We start from the raw sequence: 21460 nt of genomic DNA, 5'->3' as shown, positions 1-21460 counted from the left end.
CAGTGTTATGCTTTTGCAAGCTACTGATCAAATGCTATAACACTAATTTTATTCATTCATACACATTATAAAATTGTTGTTATACTGCTACTAATATTTAACCATCTATCTTCCCTTACCACTCACTGAAGGGTCTTGCTATCCAGCAACAAAAGGAAGAATAACTGTATTAAATGTACCCAACTGACATGATCAGATTTTGGGATAAAATTAAAAATTCTTCCCCCTCCAGTATATTTTGTGTGCCTTACAAGACATTTTTTTTTAAAAAAAGAAAGTAGTTAGCTGTTTTTTTTCAAGCAGGCAAAACCAAAATTTGTAATTCATCTCAGTTACTTCAAAATTGGAAAAAAAGTTTTTCCTCCAAAAGACAGAGATCTCCTGTTCAAATCTATAAGATCAAATTCTTATGAAGAAGACGCTAAAGAAATGAGAAGTAATTTGCAGATTTGTAAAATCTGCCTAAACATCAACCCTTTCAGTACACTCCCCTAGTTTTGGGGGGTTCTTTTAATTGTCTATTATTGTAATTGTGGTAGAAAAGCATACTATAATTTTAATATATATATATATTTTAAAAAAGAAAACTGCACACAGAAGTTAGTTCATAAATAAAAAGCAGGAAGTTGGAAGCTTCCTGGTGGGGTGTAGGGGGAGGGAATAGAAAGGAAAACGATTGAAATTAAAACTTCTTTTGTGATCAAAAGCAATTTTATTGCCTTTTGCTTAATTAAATGCCGCAGAAGTGTGTGAAACATTGTTATAGTTAAAAAACATTGTTACTTTGTAAATCGTAGGGACAAAAGGGCTCTACTGCAACTTTAAAGTTTCCGTGCACGTAAATGTCAATAGAGTGCCTTCTCCATCATCAGCACTAAATTCACATTGATGCCTCTTTTCTTCTCTGTATTGATCCTTCCATGAGAACGTAGATTTGTATCTGTTAATTAATGCGTCCTGAAACAGCGTTTGTATTAATCAGGCAGATAAGAAAAATTGGATGCCTGCACCCTCATGACAACCGTAAAAGTGCTGGCCCTGATAAAAATCATGGATGGACCTCAATAAAAAAGTTCCTCCTTCCACTCAATAAACTAATCATCCTGCTTTTAATTATTCGGCAGAAAGATGTGTGGAGATTGGAGAATGTGTAAATCTATTTACTAACAGCAGTGTCTGGGAGGGAGAAAGGCCCTGTCACAGGACAGTGCTGCAGGCTACGTTCTCTGTCCATCTGCTGTAGCAGAAAAACTGGTTCTTGAGAGAGAGGAAAAGGACAGTGATGCTGGAGCTAATTGAAAATATGCATTCCTCTTTAGACCCTTTCAAATTATTATTTCTGTTTCATTTCCTTCCATTTCCGATAAGAAGAGTGGTGTTATCCATTGTCATCTTTCAGGGAGAATTTTTTTGATTTGTATGACAATGTTGTTGATCTTGTTTTGATGGTGTTTCAATTGTCCTTTTATCATAAGGCAGAACAATCAGTTTGGAAAAATAACTACAAATAAATAAATATAGAGGCAGCATCCACTTAAGTATTTCACTTTTAATATATTGCTTCCTGACATGGAGTGAATCTCTCTTGCTCCCTTCTCTCTCTCTCTTTTATTTTAATAGGTTAATTTCTGAATGGTGCAGTGGTCTGAATCTAAATTGATGCCTATGGCTTATTTCATTTGGCCTTTTGTTTCCCATCATATTATATAGACTTATTCTATTGTACGGAAGGGGCGTTTAAAATTAGGAGGGCAATGTGTTTAAAGATAAATGAGCAACAAAAACCGGCTGTTCTTTCTGCAGGATCCTTGTCAAAGCCACATGTAAGCAGCTCCATAAACAACTAACTGAAAGCTTTAGACATGTCTTAAGACCCCCTTAAGAAAAGCTTGACTAATCCCCTTTGATGATTTTATTAAGTACTTGGTGGTTGCTGGTGCCAACTGGCAAAGTACTACATTTCACCAACAGGCCAGGAAATTGCTTCTTCACTGGCATCTTTATGTTATTTGGGGGTGGGGGGAGATATCAGCCGTTGGAGATAATAAATTAGCAGCTACTGTAAACAGGAGCCTGAAAAGGTATGGCAGTAGAAATGTTTGCCCTTAGTGATCCTATTAGGAAGGAAAGAGGGGGGTGGGTAGGGGAGTAAAACAAAAGGAAAACTTAAATTCATTAAAAAAGATTATTAAGTCTTCACTCTCTCTCAAAAATGATGGTGTGTCATCCTGTTATTTCAGCACTGTTGGTAGAGGGAGAAACTGTTAAAGAAGTAAATTAGCAACATTTCTGAAGAGGGTAGGTCTTGCAGAGGTTGAAGTTCAAAAAGCACTTTGCTAGCTGCTGTTATCATCACCTTTATTCTATTACAGTATCAACTGTTTTTCTTTTTTGTTACACACACACACTTTAAAGTAGAACCATGACATCCTCACACTGAAATCCTATGCAGCTACTCAGAAGTAATTGAATTCAGTGGGGTTTACTCTTAGGTAGGTGTGTATATGATGACAGTGTTCCCAGAAAGCCATTGAGACAAATAATTTTAATACCTTCCATAGCAGATGCTATCAATTCAGAGCCTCAGAGTAATAACTGTTTAGAATATATTTGAGAAGATGTATTCTCAAACACTGAAAAGATAAAATGCAGTAGATGGATGCATTTTGCTGCGAAAAGGCCTCAGAAATTTAAACTAACTCAAAGACAAAAAGCATTCTAATTCAAATGTACTTGATGAGACTTTTACAGTAATTATTTTATGTTGATTGATCTTGGAGATCAGGGAGGGTGGAATCCATAGATACAGATTTATAACTTATATAACAATAACAAGCACAAAAGTATAAGTATAATGCAGAATTACGATGACCCAGGATCATTTTAATTATATTTCTGTGTACTTTCCTCCCTGGTTTAGGATTTTCCACTTTATCGCTTGCTGACCAGATGAGCCTTCTGCAGAGTGCTTGGATGGAGATTTTGATTCTGGGCGTTGTATACCGATCACTTTCCTTTGAGGACGAGCTTGTCTATGCTGAAGACTATATCATGGATGAAGATCAGTCTAAATTAGCAGGCCTTCTTGACCTCAACAATGCCATCCTGCAACTGGTAAAAAAATACAAGAGCATGAAGCTGGAGAAAGAAGAGTTTGTCACCCTCAAAGCTATCGCGCTTGCTAATTCAGGTTGGCAGATTGGCATGAGGGCTCATGTCATTTTCCCCCCCTTCCTCTAATACCTTTTGCATGACAATTTCTAAACATGACAGCAGGAATAAGTAGTTCTTAATCATACTACTGCAGGATGAGGCTGAATGGCTAGAAACAAGGTAGTTCAAATTAAGGGAAGATCTGTGATTATAAGCATTTGTTACACAGGGTTTCTAATTTGGTTAAAAGATGCCAGAAAATTCGGAAGGTATTAAAAGCAAAGATGCTTTTCAATAAGCATAAATGTTGTTCTGCTTAAATCCATTTCATAATCCAGATAAGTCTAATCAGTTCGCTAAAACCCAATAGAATGGATGGGCCCATGACTAAATGTAATATATGATCTACTTCAATCCAGCTACTAAACACAGTGAACTCAATAGGTAAGGTGAACTCAGGTTTTATCAGAGAAGGGAGCAAATCACTGTTTAATCTTACCGGAACTCTTCTTCGCCATACAAATTTGCTTTTTATGGTAGCTGTTTTAACTGACAGATATAACTTGTTCAGAAGGGGTTAAGAAATCAAGGGAGGATTCTTCTCTGCATTTGAACTTAAAAGTGCTGAAGCAGTGAGCCGGTGTCTGATAAGTAAAAAATCGTTTGTTCTTTGTTGTTTTTTCTTTTGTGCCTCCCTAATGCTTTATTGTGGTCTTAAGTCCCTTTTAGCATTTGCATAAAGTTCATGATAGATCCCTCTTTAATGACGTGCCGATCATTAGATACCTGTGTGTCAATAACATGCTCTGATGCTATGTACCATTGACAGTCACACCGTGCCCCTCCATCTGCTTTTGTTTTGACCCTATCTTTGAACTTTATCTTGGTTGCTGGCCAGTAGTTTTCCCTTTAATTACAAGAAGGAAACTGTCAATAAAATCTGTTAAATGGGATGCAATGAGTGGCTTGAATGGGCGGACGGCTATTTGTTCAAATTCTGCAGCATTCAAGGTATTGACAGTTTGTTTTCTGGGGCCATATGTGACGATCAATCTCAGGCTGGGCTCAGCCGCGCTGAAAAATGAAAAACCAGATTGCTTTTGCTTACTTGTGGATGACGACTTGTGATTTGGCGCGGTCCTAGTGAGATGAGACCTTCTGCCCAAATTGCCCCCCCGAGAGCCAGGATGCGTGACTGTTTTTAGAAATAATTTTTTAATTGATTTTGTAATTAACAGTTCATCTACAGTATTGATGCACGAATCCTCAGATTGATAGGAGGAAAATTGTTTTCAACAATGAAGTTGTACTTTCCTATTTGTCTTCATAATGGGATCTAGCACTTTGCATTTTTAATTGGGGTTTTAATTTTTTTAAAAAAGCACACACCACAAAATGCAAAACCAAATGATTATCCTTAATAAACCTAAATGTCTTCTTCCATTGATATAGGTATACACAGGTTTTGTTATAATACATATTCTAGTTCTAACTACTGCCTCAAATCTCATTTTATTTGTATCATGAGGAAGTTAGCTTTCCCTAAGATAATATTATGAAATACCATACGGTGTCCTTATTATTGTCATGATCTATAATAGTTATTGATCAAATGTGATATTTATAGGTATAGAAACCAGGTACAGGTTCCATAGAAGTATTTATTTTTGAACATTTTGAAAGGCAGCTAACCTCTGCATATTTGGAGGTGATTCAGACAGTATTTCTGTCTGACCTGCAGAGATTTAATATGACATTCATTGAAATTATCAGCTTAGCATAAACATCTGGCTTGATTCAATAATAATTAATGCTCTTTTGTGCTCTAAATCAGCAAACTGATTTAACAGTAACCTTCTTCCCTCCCACCTCCATGTTTTACCCATACATGAACATATAGCACTCATGTACATTAAGATGAGTGGAATATCACTAATGTTATAACTCCAATTCATAATGGTTTGAAACAGGAGGCTTAAAAAAAGAAGCAGCATAAATGCAGTTCAGTTCAGGAGAGAAAGGAGACCCAGATGTGTTCTGAAGCTGTCTCCTATCCTGTTCACAGACACCTCCTGCTTTGAACTGAGATGAAAACTGGGTCGTATGAGAGGCTAGCGTAGCTCACATTATTATGAGGAGCCCCTATAAGCTTCCCCCTGGAATGTAACAGCTAGGAGGCTAAGAAATCCCGCTAGGTTGCTTCTCTCTTTCTCCCAAATCTTGGGAATTCAGCCTGTGTTGAGGGTATCACCTAGCTACATACTGGACTCAGGTGGCTGGTAGAGAGGCAAGTTTCTTTGCCTAGCCATATGTTCTCCAAAGACAAGAGTTCCTAACTTTCTTAGGATCTAGAAATGTAAGGAGACCGTATGAAATGGAGGACAGGGCTCTCTTTTGTATCTGGTCACTCTAGTATAGCTCCTGCAGTTTTACCTGTTGTGATGAAGAGGGAATTCCACTAGGTGCTGCATGCATACAACTGACACCTGCTGAAACTCCCCTTTCAATACAACTGTTACAGATATAGGAGCCCTGTCCTCCTTTTCATATGGTCACCCTAAGAAATGTAACCATTTCCATGTCTGCAATATAACAATTTCCATCTCTGTGTTATTTATTACATTTTTATCCCACTGTCTCCAAAGAGTTCTGGGTGATGTACAGTAAGTCTATCAGGAAATCTCTGCCAGTACAAATTAGACAGGCACTGACCCTTCTGGGATTTTGGTGCCCACTGAATATGTACTTGTTCCAACAAGCATCTCCAGAAAGTAATATTGTCTTCAGTAGGGTGTTAAAATATACAGTATTCCATTATGATTTTATGCTGTATTGTTTTGTACAACACTTAGACATTTATTTTAATTTACGCGAATAATGAATATCATTAAATGAACAAATAATACATAGTCCATCTCTCCCTGCCCTGCTTTATCCTCACAACAAAGTCCCATGAGAAAAATTAGGCTAAAGAGAGTGACTGATCTAAATGTCGTCCATTCTGGTTAGTGCAGAAAGATGCCTGCCCATGAATAAAGAGGAGTCATTAGCAAAAGCAAACCACCTGATTGGAGTCCAACACCATTAGTATACCAGCCATAAACAATGGGTTTACTTAACCCAAAAATACTGGTAGTGTACTTTGGCTTTATATATAGGAACCTGCATCAGGTACTCCAAAAACACTGGAAAGGGAAACAATCCCAATCCTCAGCTATATAATCTGTGCAAGAAACAATTTGGCACCAATGAGTGCTTTCTTTACTCATGCAGAAAAAATGCCTTTGAATATTTTCCAAAGTGTGTATGTACCAATTACTTCAGGCATACAGGCAGGTGAACTGTTTTCAGTGTAATAAAAGGTGTTCTCTCTGTCTCTTAGTGCTCTTACTAAGTGCTCCCATGTATTGATTGGGAAATGCCAAATGGAAGGATGTAGGTTCACAGGTTTGTTTGTTTTTAATTATTTCATCAAGAAACAGTAGTTTGTACTTTTAGGCTAGAGGCTTTTTAAAAGGCTTTGTATTCCCAATCAGTTCAAGTGCCAGAGAATTTCAGATTCATTTTGTACACCCAATCTTCTTTCGCTGATTGAAGCCTTTAAAAAAGCTGCTCACTGTAACACTAAAAAAGGAGACTCGTGGCGTTTGTATGAAGACAATGTCTTGAAAAAGCTGACAAGTTTCAAGTGGATTAACCTGGCAGGCGTAAAGTGGGGAAAAGATTAACCCAAAGATCCAGTAGTTCCTGTTGGGTTGGCAGTCTGGAGACACAGTAGAACAGAAGTTGGCGGTTATGAGGCTGGCCGATACTGAGTAGGTGTACTGGGGGCAGTGAACTAAGCAAGGTATGGAGTAGGCAGAACTAAAAACAGGTACGTGTAGTCTGACAGCCAACTGCTTTTGAGGGAAAGTTGCTGAAACTGAGGAGCCTTGTCAGAGTCTAGGCGCTATAGGGAGAGGTGAAACTCTATTGACGTCTAATGTTGTTTAACAATCACTGAGTAAGCAAGCTGCAGAATTCCTTCTGACCTGTTGCATTAGTCATATCCACGTGCATTAGTCTCATTCCTCTTCTGGCAAGCTGTCGCAGTGGTGAAGAGAGTAAAGTGCTTGGGTATGGTAGCCAAAGTTCCTGGCCTGTCCCTTTTAGCTCTACTCATTTACAACATACATTTAAAATACTGCCGTACTATTGTAGAGCTTGGAGCCTTTTTATATGTTTTAGGGAAATACTCTTGCAAATAGGAGAATCATCCAAGGCTGGAAGTTCCTTCTCTTGTGGTCATGTAACAAATTTATAAGACATCGATAGCAGTCATAAGAAAGCCAACACAAATCCTAGTATTCTTCAGACTGTAGTAGCCAGAGACTATGTATAAAGTAACCTTTAAATAAAACAAACATCCACTAACTTCTTTGCTGCTGCATTCTTGATTAACTGCAGCATTCAAAGACACTTCAGAAGTAGACCCACGTAGAATGCATTACAGCAATTCAATCTTGATTTAACGAAGGAAGGTGTTAACCAGGTCTGATTACCTCTGAAGCTGGCATACTGGCCTAAGCTGGGCAAAGGTAGTCCTGGCCACTGCCACTACCTGTTCACCCAGATGCAAAACCAAATCCATGAGCATCTTCAAAATGCAAACCTGATTTTTCACGGGATGTCAAACCTCATCCAAAACAGATTGCACTCCTATTTCAGAGTCCATCTCCTGGCTAAGCTCCAGTTTGTTAGCCCTCATCCAGTCCATTGCCACCTCCAGGCATCACTGTAGGACCCCAACAGTTTCCTTAGTGTTAAATAGAGCTGTGTGTCATTTACGTACCAGTGGCAACACACTCCAAACCCTTGGACGATCTCTCTCATATATTTTATGTCAGGTATGATCAATCCTCAGGAGTTTCAAGAGTACCCCAATTGGATTAGCAAGTTGAACTCCAATTGGATTAGCAAATTGGGGAAAGGGGGGAGTTTGAGAGGCAGTGTGGTATAGTGGTTAGAGCAGCTTTCTCCAACCTGGTTTGATCCAGATGTTTTGACTACAGCTTCCAGCATTCCTGACATGCTAGTTTGACCATCTGGAAGACACCAGGCTGGTTCAGACTGAAAATACCTAGGTTCAAGGCCCCACTCAGTCATGAAACTCACTGCATGATCTTGGGCCAGCCACTATTTCTCAGACTAACCAACATGGCAGGGTTGTTATGAGAGTAAAATGGAGGTGTGAGATAGCAATGTATATTGCCTTGAGCTGCTTGGGGAAACGTGGGTTATAATTGCAATAACATAAATGGATAATGTCTCAAACATGTGCCCTAGTGTTTTTCTACAGTAGGACTGTTTTAAATTCATACTTTCTAGAAACTATCAATGAATACAGTATGAGGAGAAAGAGAAGGAGTGCTCCAGTGCCACCCCTCCTAATCACGTTTGCCACCCTCAAGTCATGGAGGGTGACAATCTGAAGAGGACAGACTCCAGTAACCATGGAGGCACTTCATGCAAGCCAGAACACTTAAAAAAAACATGTTCCAACTTGCATGGATAGTCCCTATGGTTACAGGAGGCTCTGCTCTTCAGACTGACATTCTCCACAAATTGAGGGTGATGAACATGATGAGGGAAAGGGGCGCAGGGCTAGAGCACTCCTCCTCACAAGTTGTGTTTGTGAGCATCTGAATAGGGTTAATGTCTGGTCAACAGAGAACACAAGATATTCCCCAAGAGTAAGGCCACATACCTTACTCTTGGGGTATCAGTGGGGCTGTCTATACTGGTTAAAAGTCCTGCAATGGTTGTACGGTGGCGCTGCATCCATTATACAAGGCTGCAGCCACCTCACAGCCACCGTGGGGCTTTCTTGTGCAGCTGTGCAGTAGAAAACTCCAACTTCTAGAGGGGGTCCAGTATGATGATCTACTCGTGAGCATCCCATATTTTCAGACTGCTCCTTCTTTATTGTTCCTTAACGCTGAAGATCCATTAGGAGAAAAAGATGGAACAGTTGCACAATGCCTTCTAACCAGTAGCATGTGTCATGCAACTCAGCTAGGGTATTGAATGGTTAGGGATGTATGAGAAAATCATTTCACTTACTTTTTGACAAGAATTTTCTCAGTTCACACCTCATGGATCCAGATGCAATCTGCGACCAAAGCCTGTGCATTCCTGAGCTTGCAAGTGTGATTCTCAAGAAAAATAAAAGCATACTTTTGAGTAATGTGCATGAAAAAATCCGTACCTTTTTTTTAAAAAAAAAATGTGCACAAACATGTTTTAATCAATGGGAGAAGAATGTGTTGATTTAAAAAATGCACACAAGCACATTTGGGAAAATGTACGTGAAATTTCATGTGAAAAATAAAAACAAAGCTCACAATCTGATATGGACACACTGGCCTAATTTACACCAAGCATGATATAGCGCTATGAAAGCAGTATGAAAGTGGTATATAAACTGCACAGGCTTTGGTCGCAGATTGCATCTGGATCCATGAGGTGTGAACTGAGAAAATTCTTGTCAAAAAGTAAGTGAAATGATTCTCGATCCTCCCAGAGTGCAGGACACGGAATAACGAGCTCAAGTTAAAGGAAGCCAGATTCCAGGTGCACATCAGGAAAAACTTCCTGACTGTTAGAGCAGTACGACAATGGAACCAGTTACCTAGGGAGGTTGTGGGCTCTCCCACACTAGAGGCATTCAAGAGGCAGCTGGACAAGCATCTGTCAGGGATGCTTTAGGGTGGATTCCTGCATTGAGCAGGGGGTTGGACTCGATGGCCTTGTAGGCCCCTTCCAACTCTGCTATTCTATGATTCTATAATTCTAAAAGGCAGGAGCCACACCAAGCAGGATATAGCACTATGAAAGCAGTATATGGTATGTGTCAGTGGGCCCCAACAGTTGTCAGTGCACTTCAATACCACTATAAAGCAGTAGTGTAGCTCCTGCCTTTTATATAACACTTTCATAGTGCAATATCCTGCTTGGTGTAGATTAGGCCACTGTTACCACAAACTGATCTGTTGTTTTCAGTGTGCTAAACCCAACATGTATTATTTTACACTTATTTGAAACTTATTTGCTATTTCATTGTCCATTTAACAAGATTAAAGAGATCCTTTTGGAGGTCTTTGTAGTCTTCTTGGGTTTCCACCATCCTGAAAAAAATAACGTTTACATGGTATTTTTAAACTTTTAAAGCTTCTGGGTTTTAATTTGCTGTATTTCATAATTTAATTATGAACTGCCCAGATAGCCTTGGCTATTGGGCAGTATAAAAATATAATAAATAAAAATAATTTGGTGCCATCAGGAAATTTAGGTACTTTAGTGATTACCCGTAACTAGACACGTGAAGGCCTGGAAAAAACCAGAAAAATGGGGGGGGGGCATTTTTCCCCATCTTTTCCTAAGCCTTTTTTTTTTTTTTTTTGGTTTTTCCTAAAAAATTGAAAAAATCGAAAAAAATGAAGAGAAATGGATTATGGAATGTTTTATTTTAGCACTGTGGAGGACTAGCGGAGACATGCATAATTTTCTTTGTTACTAATGTTGATGGTTTCTTCTGGTTTTTTTAAAATTGTTTTTAGCTGCTGCTCATAAACTGGCAAAACCAAAGAGGTTCCTTACAGTTCAGGAGCTTGTAGCGCCATTTGTTACAAAAAAATTAAAATTTGTAATAATTGTTTGAATACACTGCACTTTTAATACACCAAATGTGATAATTTTATGCCAAACCAACTTGTTCATAATCACAATTTATGTTCCTATAGTAACAAATTGACTTTCAAACTGTAAAAAGTGCATATTGCATTTTTTCAATTTTTTCCAAAAAGTTCAATTTTTTTCCAAAAAAATGGAGGGGGGGGATGTTTTTCCCTCCATGGCTTCAAAATTTCTGAAAATTTTACATCTGTATCCCTAACTCCAGATCATTTATGAAGACGTTAAATAGCCCTGATTTCAGTACACATCCTTTGAGGATCCTGCATTATTTCCCTCCATTGCAACAACTGTTGATTCATTTCTGCTTCTTCTTTTTTAATACGTCTCTAAAATTTAAGAGGGCCTATACTTATATTGGTATTTTTATTTTAGTTTTCCATATGGAAATGTACTAGCTTTAAAATAAAATTATTGCAGACTACGCACCACAATGCAACTCCATGCATCTCTGGGCATGTGTTCACTGTAACTCAGAATTATTAAATGTGTAGAATCCTCATAGGACTCCATTATGTATAATAACAGATAAACTATAATCAGAATCAATAAAATGTACTAAATGATCCATACGTACATAATTAAGTGCATTTTTCAGAGCAGGAGCTGTAACATTTTTCTTTCTTTTCAGTTTGCACAGTTATTTTTGTAAATAATAAGCCCTATTCTTTATTAACTTCTTTATTGCCAGGATTTTTTTTCAGGACATATTCCTCAAATATTTATTTATTTATTTATTTAACATATCTTAATTTCTTGTAGAAATCAAGGTGACTAAAATAGTGGCACTTCAACTTACCTTCTTGGATATGACTGCTTTAATGACCCTTATGATCTTGCCTTTTATCTTTCTTAAAAAGAGCAGATTCTTGTGCCCTAGCATAAAATGCTTTATAACCCCTTCCCAAATTCAGAAGCAGTCCCTCCATTTAAGATGGGGAAGCTGTTATCCAAAAACAAAAAACAAGTTCAAAGCCCTCTTGGGCCTCATCTGTATCAAGCAGGATATTGCACTATGAAAGCAGTATGAAAGCGGTATATAAAAGGCAGGAGCCACACCAAGCAGGATGTAGCGGTATGAAAGCAGTATATGGTAAGTGTCAATGGACCCCAACAGTTGTCAGTGCACTTCAATACCGCTATAAAGCAGTAGTGTGGCTCCTGCCTTTTATATACCGCTTTCATAGTGCAATATCCTGCTTGGTGTAGATGAGGCCTGGGTCACACAGTATTAGTTATAAGGTATGTGGATCCTGGCCTGTTTTGATTGTAGTCCTATATAGATACACTTCACAGTTTGGCATTACAGTTTGCATGATCATACTTGACTTGGCAATGCAGTTTAGAATATATTATTAGGTACACAGGCCCACTGAAAGCAGCAGTTAATGTTTATATAGCATGGATTCTTGATCCAAATCCAGAATAAGGTATGGTCAAAAACAAGAGGCTTCCTCAAGAGGATCAGCAGAACAGATATGTAAACACTAGGTGGAGTGTGGGAGAAAGAACTCTTGCCTCTGGCAACCTAGTTAATATAGGTAGAATTACATGCGTCTTCTCATACAGGAGTCAAGACTCTGTCTCCATCCCCACCCCACCCATCAGCTTCCTGGATGCAGGATATAGATAAGCCGGATCTGATTTGTCACCTATAAGATTAAAATGACAAATTAGATACTTTGTAAATTTAGTCTCAAACGTACCTTGTTTAAAGCAACAAAATAAAGCATGGGGAAAGGCTGTAGCTCAATGGTAGAGCACATGCTTTACATGTAGAAGGCCCAGGTTCAATCCCTGGCATTTCCACATAGCACTGGAAAAATTCCGGCCTGAAACCCTGGAGAGTTGCTGCAAGTCAGTGTTGACAGTAGTGGGCTAGATAGACCAATGGTCTGACTCAGTGTCAGGCAGCTTCCTATGTTCCTATGAAAACTTAGGCAGTATCTACAGTGCTGCTTTAAAATGGTTTATAACAGTAGTGACAACTGTTGGGGCCCAGGACACACACCATGTACAGTTTTCAAACCATTTTCAAAGTGTCATATCCTGCTTGGTGTAGATCTGGCCTTAGACTGCTCTCTGGACAAGGAAAGCAGATTTATAATTGTTCTTGTCTTACAACATGACATTTAGCTGTATATTTTCCCCTTCGATACACCCACACAAAAGTTGGATGTAGATTTTGATGAAAATGGTGCAGGTGGAAAAAGTCAATCCCCTACTCCCCACAACCATCTTCCCAGTTCAGTTCCTCCTCTCTTCTCCTCCCCCACCCATCTTCCTAGATGCTATTCAACTTTTAAAAATGCATGGTGGAAGAATCTGATAATAGATTTCCTGAATCACATCTAGTTTGTTCCCTAACTGTGCTCATGTTATACAGCAGATGAGTTCTAGACAAAGTCCAGGTTAGAGAGGATGCAAGTTGCCCGTTGTTTCCTATGCTGGTTGAGTAATATAGGACACAACCATGGATTTGGAAATAATCCTAGGAAAAGAACATGTATTTTATTATTATTTCTAGAATAAAAGCAAACAATGCAACTGCACAGCCCATGCTAGCCTTGGCAGTAATACCATTCAACAAGGGACCACTGTGTGTTCATATGAACATAAGAAACTTTTATTAATTCAGGCCATTGCTCCATTTAGTCCTGCTACTGGATATCTAGGCCATAGCTAGACCTACGGTTTATCCCTGGATCGTCCAGGGGTCAAACCTGTTCATCTAGGTGACACACAGGGGATCCAGTGCTCAGGCAGGGGCGAACCCTGGACGATCCCAGGATAAACCTTAGGTCTAGCTGTGGCCCTAGTGTGACTGGCAGTGGCTCTCCAAGATCTCAGATAAAGGTCTTTCCAAGCCCTGTTACCTGAGAATTTTTGGAGATCCTGCAAGGAACCCATTTTTCTGGAGTTTGAAGTGTCTGATTCCCAAAATAAAAATAGTACTATTTGAATTCCTCTCTCTGAACAAAACTTTCTGAAACTGTAAAGTTCTAGTGGATGCAGGATTTCAGAAAACCTGGTCAGTGCATTCATGATAGGTGCTTTGTGCACCATAACGCTTTGAGCGTTCTGTCTATCTAGGAAGTACATTTTGAAAATATCCATGCTAGTTTCAGTGCTAGTTTCCCTTAATCTATGTAAACCAAGCACATTTACAGGAAGCAATTACGTGTTTGTAATTACACCAGAGACCCCCCCAAAATTCCAGAAGGTCAATATGGTAATAAGTGGGTAATTATCTAACTTGCTCGTAGGAGAGCCCAGAAAATGCTGAGTAAATCCATGCAAATCCATAAACAATTATTCTGCTGTTACTTATTACAGTGCAAGTTACAGTCTAGATTGCTGGCATTGTAATCCTGCTTCCTGGCATGAAAACTGAAAACTGTTGTCACTCCTTTTGTTTTGCAGATTCAATGCACATAGAAGATGTCGAAGCAGTTCAGAAGCTTCAAGATGTCTTACACGAGGCACTGCAGGATTATGAGGCCGGGCAGCATATGGAAGACCCACGCCGGGCTGGCAAGATGCTGATGACGCTGCCACTGCTGAGGCAAACCTCCACTAAGGCTGTGCAGCATTTCTACAACATCAAACTGGAAGGCAAAGTCCCCATGCACAAACTTTTTTTGGAAATGCTGGAAGCCAAGGTCTGACTAAAGCATCCTGGGCCTCCCAGTTCTGCACGCTGAAATTTTAATGAAAGGGAAAATAAACAGGAAAACTATGACAAAGAAACTTTAGCATTTAAATTAAGGAAACTAAAATGACTGCACTGATACTTAGCAGCAAGACTGAGAAGCAGCACCTCTTTATATTCTGTATCTTATCTGATACAGTTTTACTTCTTCATTTCTCTCTTCTTTTACTGTTCTTATTTCTCTTTTCTTTGTACTGTTCCCCCCTTCGCTGCTGAATATTTTGAAAAGAGGTCTCTAATAGAAGAGAGATGGAAGCCAGGCCTGCCAAAGGATGGAAATCCGTAATATGGATGCCAGTGAACTTATTATGAACCACAATACCCCAATGACAAAGGAATCAAAAGCGAACCATCGTAACTAGCAGTACAGTACAACACGATGAACTGACTGAATGCAGTATTAGGTTTCACAAGAGCAGCCTCTAATTAGATGACTTCGATGACGACACATTGGCTGCTTCTTATCATTGCATTTCCATCTAGATCAGTTACAGCCATTTGATTCCTTAATTGTTTTTTCAAGTCTTCCAGATATTTCTTAGGTTAGCTACGATGTAAATTTTTCAGGGAATAGTTTGAGCTTTATTCATTCATGCAATACTAAAGAGGAAAGATAAATAAATACTGCATTTTTTTGTGCTGGCTTGAACAATGACGAACATTTAATGAAGGACAAATGAATCCTGAAGGAAGATTTTTTTAAACAAATGTTTCTGTTCTTCTTACTAATGAAAGATTTTTTTCTACCAGCTTTACCACTTTTCAGCCATTTGTTAACGTGGGAATTTATCTTACTCAAGCAATAGTTGAAGGGAAGGTGCATATTATCACGGATGCAATTTATGTTGTGTGCCAGTCTGGTCTAAGACATCCCGTTTCTTCGCATGAGTTCCAGTTTATACCTAAGTGTTCACTGAAACAAAGGATTAGATTACACCTACAATATATCTGAGTAGTCTAACACATTAAGATGCCATGTCAAATAGAAATCTAAAGAGGAGTTAGTAAGGGCTTCTGTATGGCCAAGGTACAATTGCTACATGTTATCTTGTGTTAATTAATGATGCGGCCTGTCATTTATAAAATCATGGACCTTGCAATAAAGCCCACCCCGCCCCAGCTATCAATAAGGCAAATTCAGATATCAGAATAGTCAGCCTCTGACCAAATTCAAGAACTTAGCTCTTGTACACATTATTTATTATTTTATAAAACTTTTATTTGGGGTAGATTGCCATTTTGAAACAAACAGCCTAACCAGTATACCTGCTTTTTTCAACCAGTGTTGTCACAATGTGAAAGTTGGTCAGTTTCAAGACTGTTAAGAGGTGTAATCTAATGTATAAACCAATTAGATGCCCCCAGAAAACTACAGTCGCTAAATAACCAATAAACAGTAACCTCCATCAAATGCTATACCAATGTACCAGTGTTAGTAGCTGCTCCCTGTACTATGTGAACAACCTTATTCTATGTACACAAATGTAATTAAAATTGTAATCCTAACAAACAAAAGAAATGTAGTTCAGCTTTTCAATGTTTCATGTTTGCTGTGCTTTTTGGAATTTTTTATGTTGCATTCAAAGACTGTTGTCTTGTTCTTCTTGTGGTGTTTGGATTCTTGTGGCGTGTGCTTATAGACACAGGGTAGAATTAGAGACAATATTGGATGTAAAATTCCTCAGGAGACTACAGTAGTATATTCTATTCCTTCTGGTAATAAGGTTCTTCCTAATAATAATTAAGAAATTGAAAAGAAAAATCCAACCAAGTACTCATTATGGACAGATACACATTGAAATCATAATATTTTCAAAACAAGGGATAATTTCTGTAACAGTTTATTATAGAATACCTATGTATAGCTTAGAAATAAAACTTTGAATATTTCAAGATTATAGATAAGTCTAATTTTTAAATGCTGTAAATATAGCTTTCATCCAATCATCTCAGATGTTGTTATTAACTTGCTCAGTGTTGTTGCAAAACCTTTTTTTTTTTAAAAAAAATGCAGACACGTTTCCAAAATTATTGCTACTCGTGTGCTTTAAGCGAAATACAGCAGGTTGATGTTACGTCAACCTTGTGCTAGAAATACTGTGTATCTCTCATTAGCTATATGGGATTCTCTTGTAGATTGTGTTTTTCTCAGTAGAGAAGTGACTGTCGTGTGATCCTAGATAAATCATCATTAGCAATTCATTCAGTTGGCCAATAACTTGAAATTAATAGCGTGATAGGAGTTTGAAAATTGGCACGTCCCTTTTGAAAAATGACAAAACCTTACAACTCCTGGGGGTGGGGGGGAAATGGTGCTGATTCTATAAAATTATTTATATATGTAAGAGTGCAGAATAATTATTTTCCAGAAAATTTGTGCAGGGTTTAAGTTGCTAGTGTTAACTACACTATATATGTATATATAAATATCTAATATAAATATTGTTTTTGCTGTATCACATTGAAGAACTTGGGTTTTCAGGGTCAATAACAAATCAACACACTCAGAAAAGAAAAGAAACATACAAAGATTAAAGAAAGATGGCATGTGTAAAAAGAACACAATGCACTTTTTCCTTTTGATTTTCAGTAATTTTTAGAGCTGCAATGAACAAATATCTCGTGGCTGTACAAATGTTAACTGAAACATAGATACACTGCACAGGCATTAGAATAACATTCATCTTAAACCTTGCTGAAAGAAATTTTCACAACCACTTATTTAATGTGAAGTATTGGGGAAGATTTCAAAAGGTGTATGTTTTAGCATAACAAATTTTATTTAGGGGAATAAAATCCATGCAGAACTCCTCCTGCACAAGCCATTGAAATGAAAGGGTGCAGTGTTAAGACCTCTGAATTTTTATTTGGCTTCCCCCATTCAGTTCAATGTGCAGAAGACATTTCTGATGGATTGTACCCTTAGCTATTTTTTTTCCTTCTTGTTTTTTCTTTCTTCTTATTTAAAGCAATATGATTGTGTGACTCCTGGAAGTTACACATTTGTTTCAATCAAATCAGATTGTTGTATTTATTCCACTATTTTGCATTTAAATGCTAACATAAAAAGATATAAAAAATTAAAACTGCTATTTTTCTTATGGAAGAGAAAATGGGTGTTGGTAATTGTATTTTAATTATTTAAGCGTCTCTGTTTACCTGCCTAGGAAAACACTTTATGGCAGTCTTATTGTGCAAAGATCGCAAAAGAGGGGGGAAAACTGAATTAAGCTGCTTATTATAATCCAGGAGTTGCATAATAACCAGTAGTAAAAACACAAATGAAAAAAAATCATGTCTATAGCTGTAGATGGGCTTCACATCTGTAAAGCAATCAACTGTATATTTTTGTGATGTGTATCATACTGTGTGCTCCAACCAATGTCCATTTGTGTAAATGTATTTATTTTATATTGTATATATTGTTAAATGCAAAAAGGAGATATGGTTCTGTAACTCCAATCAGTTCGGATGTGTAACTCAAATTATTATGCCTTTCAGGATGATGGTAGAGCAATATTAAACAAGCTTCCACTTTTAATTGCTTTTAATTTTTTTGTGTTGTGGATTTTGTTTTGTTTTGCTTTTTCCAAATCAAATCAATAAGCACCATCTTTAGTAGAGCGATATGGATTTATACCCTGAAGCTAATGTAGCCGCATGACTACATGCTATATAAAGACTTGTCAAAATGAATTTCAGTGTGGTATAGACATTTTGCATACTCTTAAATATGCAGACTGTCTCTTAACACATTAGAATTCATTCTGACAAGCACTTCTTTAATCTTAAAACATCTCCACATCAAGTCACGTTACTGAAAATCATTGCCTCACTATCTGTCATAAAAGAAAAGTTCCCCACTCTTATTCATATTATATACAACTGGCTCTTTACTTTCTTCATCAACAGCTGAATCTATTCCACTCCTAAAACGTGAATAGGTATTGGCTAATTTAGGTGTTGGGGTCTTAAAACAAATCAAACCAAAGTAAAGTGTGCCGGTTTGTACGATCTTCATAGCCTACACAAGCCATGGAGTCTTGTTTAAGCTGTGGTGCATGCTGGTGCATGCTAAGCGCAATTTGCTTAATCACTTGCCCAGCTGTAGCTTGTGTCATCCGAACCCGTGCACAGGGTTTGTTTGAGGGGAAAACAGCCCTCAAATAACCCAAAGGCTGTTGTGTTATATGAGGGTTGTTTCCACCTCAAACAAGACATGTCACCTGGGTTCGGATGACATGACAAACCACAGCTGGGCGAATGACTGTGTATGTACTATGGCTTAAACAAGTCTTCGTGGCTTGTTTAGCCTATGATGATTGTCCAAACCAAGTCAACCTCTCTTATTTGCAATAGGAGTTATGAGTTGCAAACACAATAGCTAGAAAAGTAATAATGTAGATTGGTGTTAATGATGATCAATAGTAATTCTTCAGGACCATAGAAAAGCATTGATTTAAATGTACCAGGGCATGGCATCTCAGGCTTCAGTCAGAAAAGTTGTATCTCCTTGCCATAGGTCAAATTTTACTTCCAGAAGACCCTTCTGGAGCCATTACGCAAGTACAATTTTGCTTTTTAGCCTGTCAAGATAGTATTTGCTCAGCACATTTCTTACCTTCAGTGGTATTCATTCTCAGGGAAATTAGGATGACACAGGGGAGGGGCTGGCATTCAGCCACGCCCCTCCTTGTTGTTTGCACCCCCTTACTACTACTTGGTACTGATATGCTTTAAGTAAAACATGTCCTCAAGGAGATTTTTAATTATAAGAACAAAGACCATTCTCTGTCTGCATAAGAGAAACCTATGGAGGTGCTATTAGATAGGAAAGCTTTTTAAAATGTCTTTTTCTTTCTTTGGTAAGAATTAATTACAATGTAGAATTATTCTTGACTGGGCTTTTTTGTTCTGTATTCCACCCAGACATAATGTTTAAAACAATGGTTAGTGATATTTACAGTCTGCTGCCTTAACCCTGGTGGAGGTCCCAAATGTACAGGGAAACAATGGCCAAGCTTATTTATTTACTATATTTCTGAACTGCCTCTCAACTCAATGAGCACGCAAGCCAATTTACAATAAAACCATAAAAACCATAAAATACAAGAATTGCAAACAAAACTGATAGAATACATATATTGCAATAAAACTGGAGACTTCTAAAATCATAGAGCAGCGTTAGATACTAAAAGCTCAACGGAACTGCATAATTTTTATCAGCTACCTAACTTGCCTGGGAAGGGTGATCCACAGCTAAGGTGCTGCTCCACAGAAGACCCTCTCTCAGTTCCCCACCAGCCTCATCTCTCCTAGAATGGGACATCTAACAGGGCCTCAGATAATGAACATGGGCTCCAGGCAATTTCATAGGAAGAAGCAACCATTGAGATACCATTGAGATACCATTGAGATGCACTGGCCCAAAGCTGTTAACTTGGTCTCATTTGCCATTGGTTGGTGCAGGTGTAACATTACACTATGGTTAACATAAACCATTAATAATAATCTTATAATTAGTGCAGTGCCAAACTTTATCCCCCAATTTCAAGAAACTGCTACAAAAGAGGCGATTATTTTCTGCCTCTTGTGCAGGAGTGATGAATTTCTTCAAAGATTTCAGGAGCCGGGTTGGTGGGGGTGATGCTTACCATTCTGAGGTGGCGGAGGGTGTTGTTACCACTTAGCCTAGCTTCCAGTGCTTCCTGGCTATGCCCAGGAGAATATTTCATGACTTTAGGTGATCGCCTAGGCATTCCAAGACCTTGCAGAGGTTAACTATGGAGCGCCTAAAAGCCAGGCAATGTTTTCCTACTTGATTTTGAATGGACATTCTTTTAACTTCAGAAAAAGGAAACCACCTGGCTTTCAGTGCCAGCCTTCAATCACCTGCCCCCATTGCCAGCCTTCAACCATAGCTCAGTGGTAGGGCCCCTGCTTTCCATGCAGAAGGTCCCAAGTTCAATCCCTGGAATGTCCAGGTAGGGCTAGGAAACAATCCCGCCTGAAACCCTGGAAAGCCGTTGCTGCTGGTCAGTGTCGACAATACTGGGTGAGATGGACCAACGGTCTGACTAAGTATAAGGCAGCTTCCTGTGTTCCTATGGCAGTAGACGTGAGACTGCAATCGCATGGTGCACTGACTTTCAGCTGATGCGACTTGAGCTGGCAAAGCTTTCAGCCAGTTCCCCTGTGTTTGCAAAGGCCCTTTTCTCCCTGATCAGTGGAGAAGCAGCAGCAGGGAGAGAAGGGACTTGGCAAGCACAGGGGACAAGCCAACAGGCAACCTAAAGTGCCCTTGCAAAGTACTCTACCTATGTTATTTATTTATTTATTTATTTATTCTTGCATTTATATCTCGCCTTTTGTCCTCCAAGGAACCCAAGGCGGTGTCCATAATCCTCGTCCTCTCCATTTTATCCTCACAACAACAACCCTGTGAGGTGGGTTGGGCTGAGAGTCTGACTGGCCCAAAGTCACCCACTGAGCTTCCATGGCCAAATGGGGACTTGAACCCATATCTACCGACTCCCAGTCCCAAACTTCAGCCACTACGCCAGACTGCCTCTCTATCTAGTCAGACAGGCAGGTGACTGCTGTTCCTCCTGAACAGAAAGAGAACTGCCCTTGAAAGCACAGGGTCATTGGTTCAAAGGACTCTTCAGGAGGGAACCAGCAGCAGCCACTTCCCAGCCCAAGTTGGGAGAGAAGAACCTTTGAAATGCAGGGCACACAGCATGTGAATTGTAAAAAGGAGGAAAACACACACAAATACTTCCCGGCCGCCTTGTAAGTAGGGTAAGTGACGAAGCCCAAGATTTCAACCAATTCTTAGAAATCCTCACACCTTCCCCACAGTGC

General features: G+C 38.7%; 1 protein-coding gene across 17 annotated transcripts in view; it reads left to right on the top strand.

The window, feature by feature from the left end:
- ESRRG (estrogen related receptor gamma) overlaps positions 1–18125 on the top strand; it is a 541458-nt gene extending 523333 nt beyond the window's left edge. For 16 of the 17 annotated variants that reach the window (XM_063124060.1, XM_063124053.1, XM_063124054.1 and 13 more), the window contains 2 exons: positions 2921–3190; positions 14308–18125. In XM_063124060.1, the coding sequence (XP_062980130.1) occupies positions 2921–3190; positions 14308–14552 (515 nt within the window). In that variant the 3' untranslated portion in view covers positions 14553–18125. The remainder of the gene's footprint in view (positions 1–2920; positions 3191–14307) is intronic. The other variant, XM_063124066.1, reaches the window with a different exon arrangement.
- Positions 18126–21460: the final 3335 nt, after the last annotated feature.

This window comes from Elgaria multicarinata, chromosome 4, assembly GCF_023053635.1.
Source record: "Elgaria multicarinata webbii isolate HBS135686 ecotype San Diego chromosome 4, rElgMul1.1.pri, whole genome shotgun sequence".
NCBI classification, from domain to species: Eukaryota; Metazoa; Chordata; class Lepidosauria; order Squamata; family Anguidae; genus Elgaria; species Elgaria multicarinata.
Note: the sequence above shows the minus strand (reverse complement) of the source record. Positions and strands in the feature narration are given on the sequence as shown.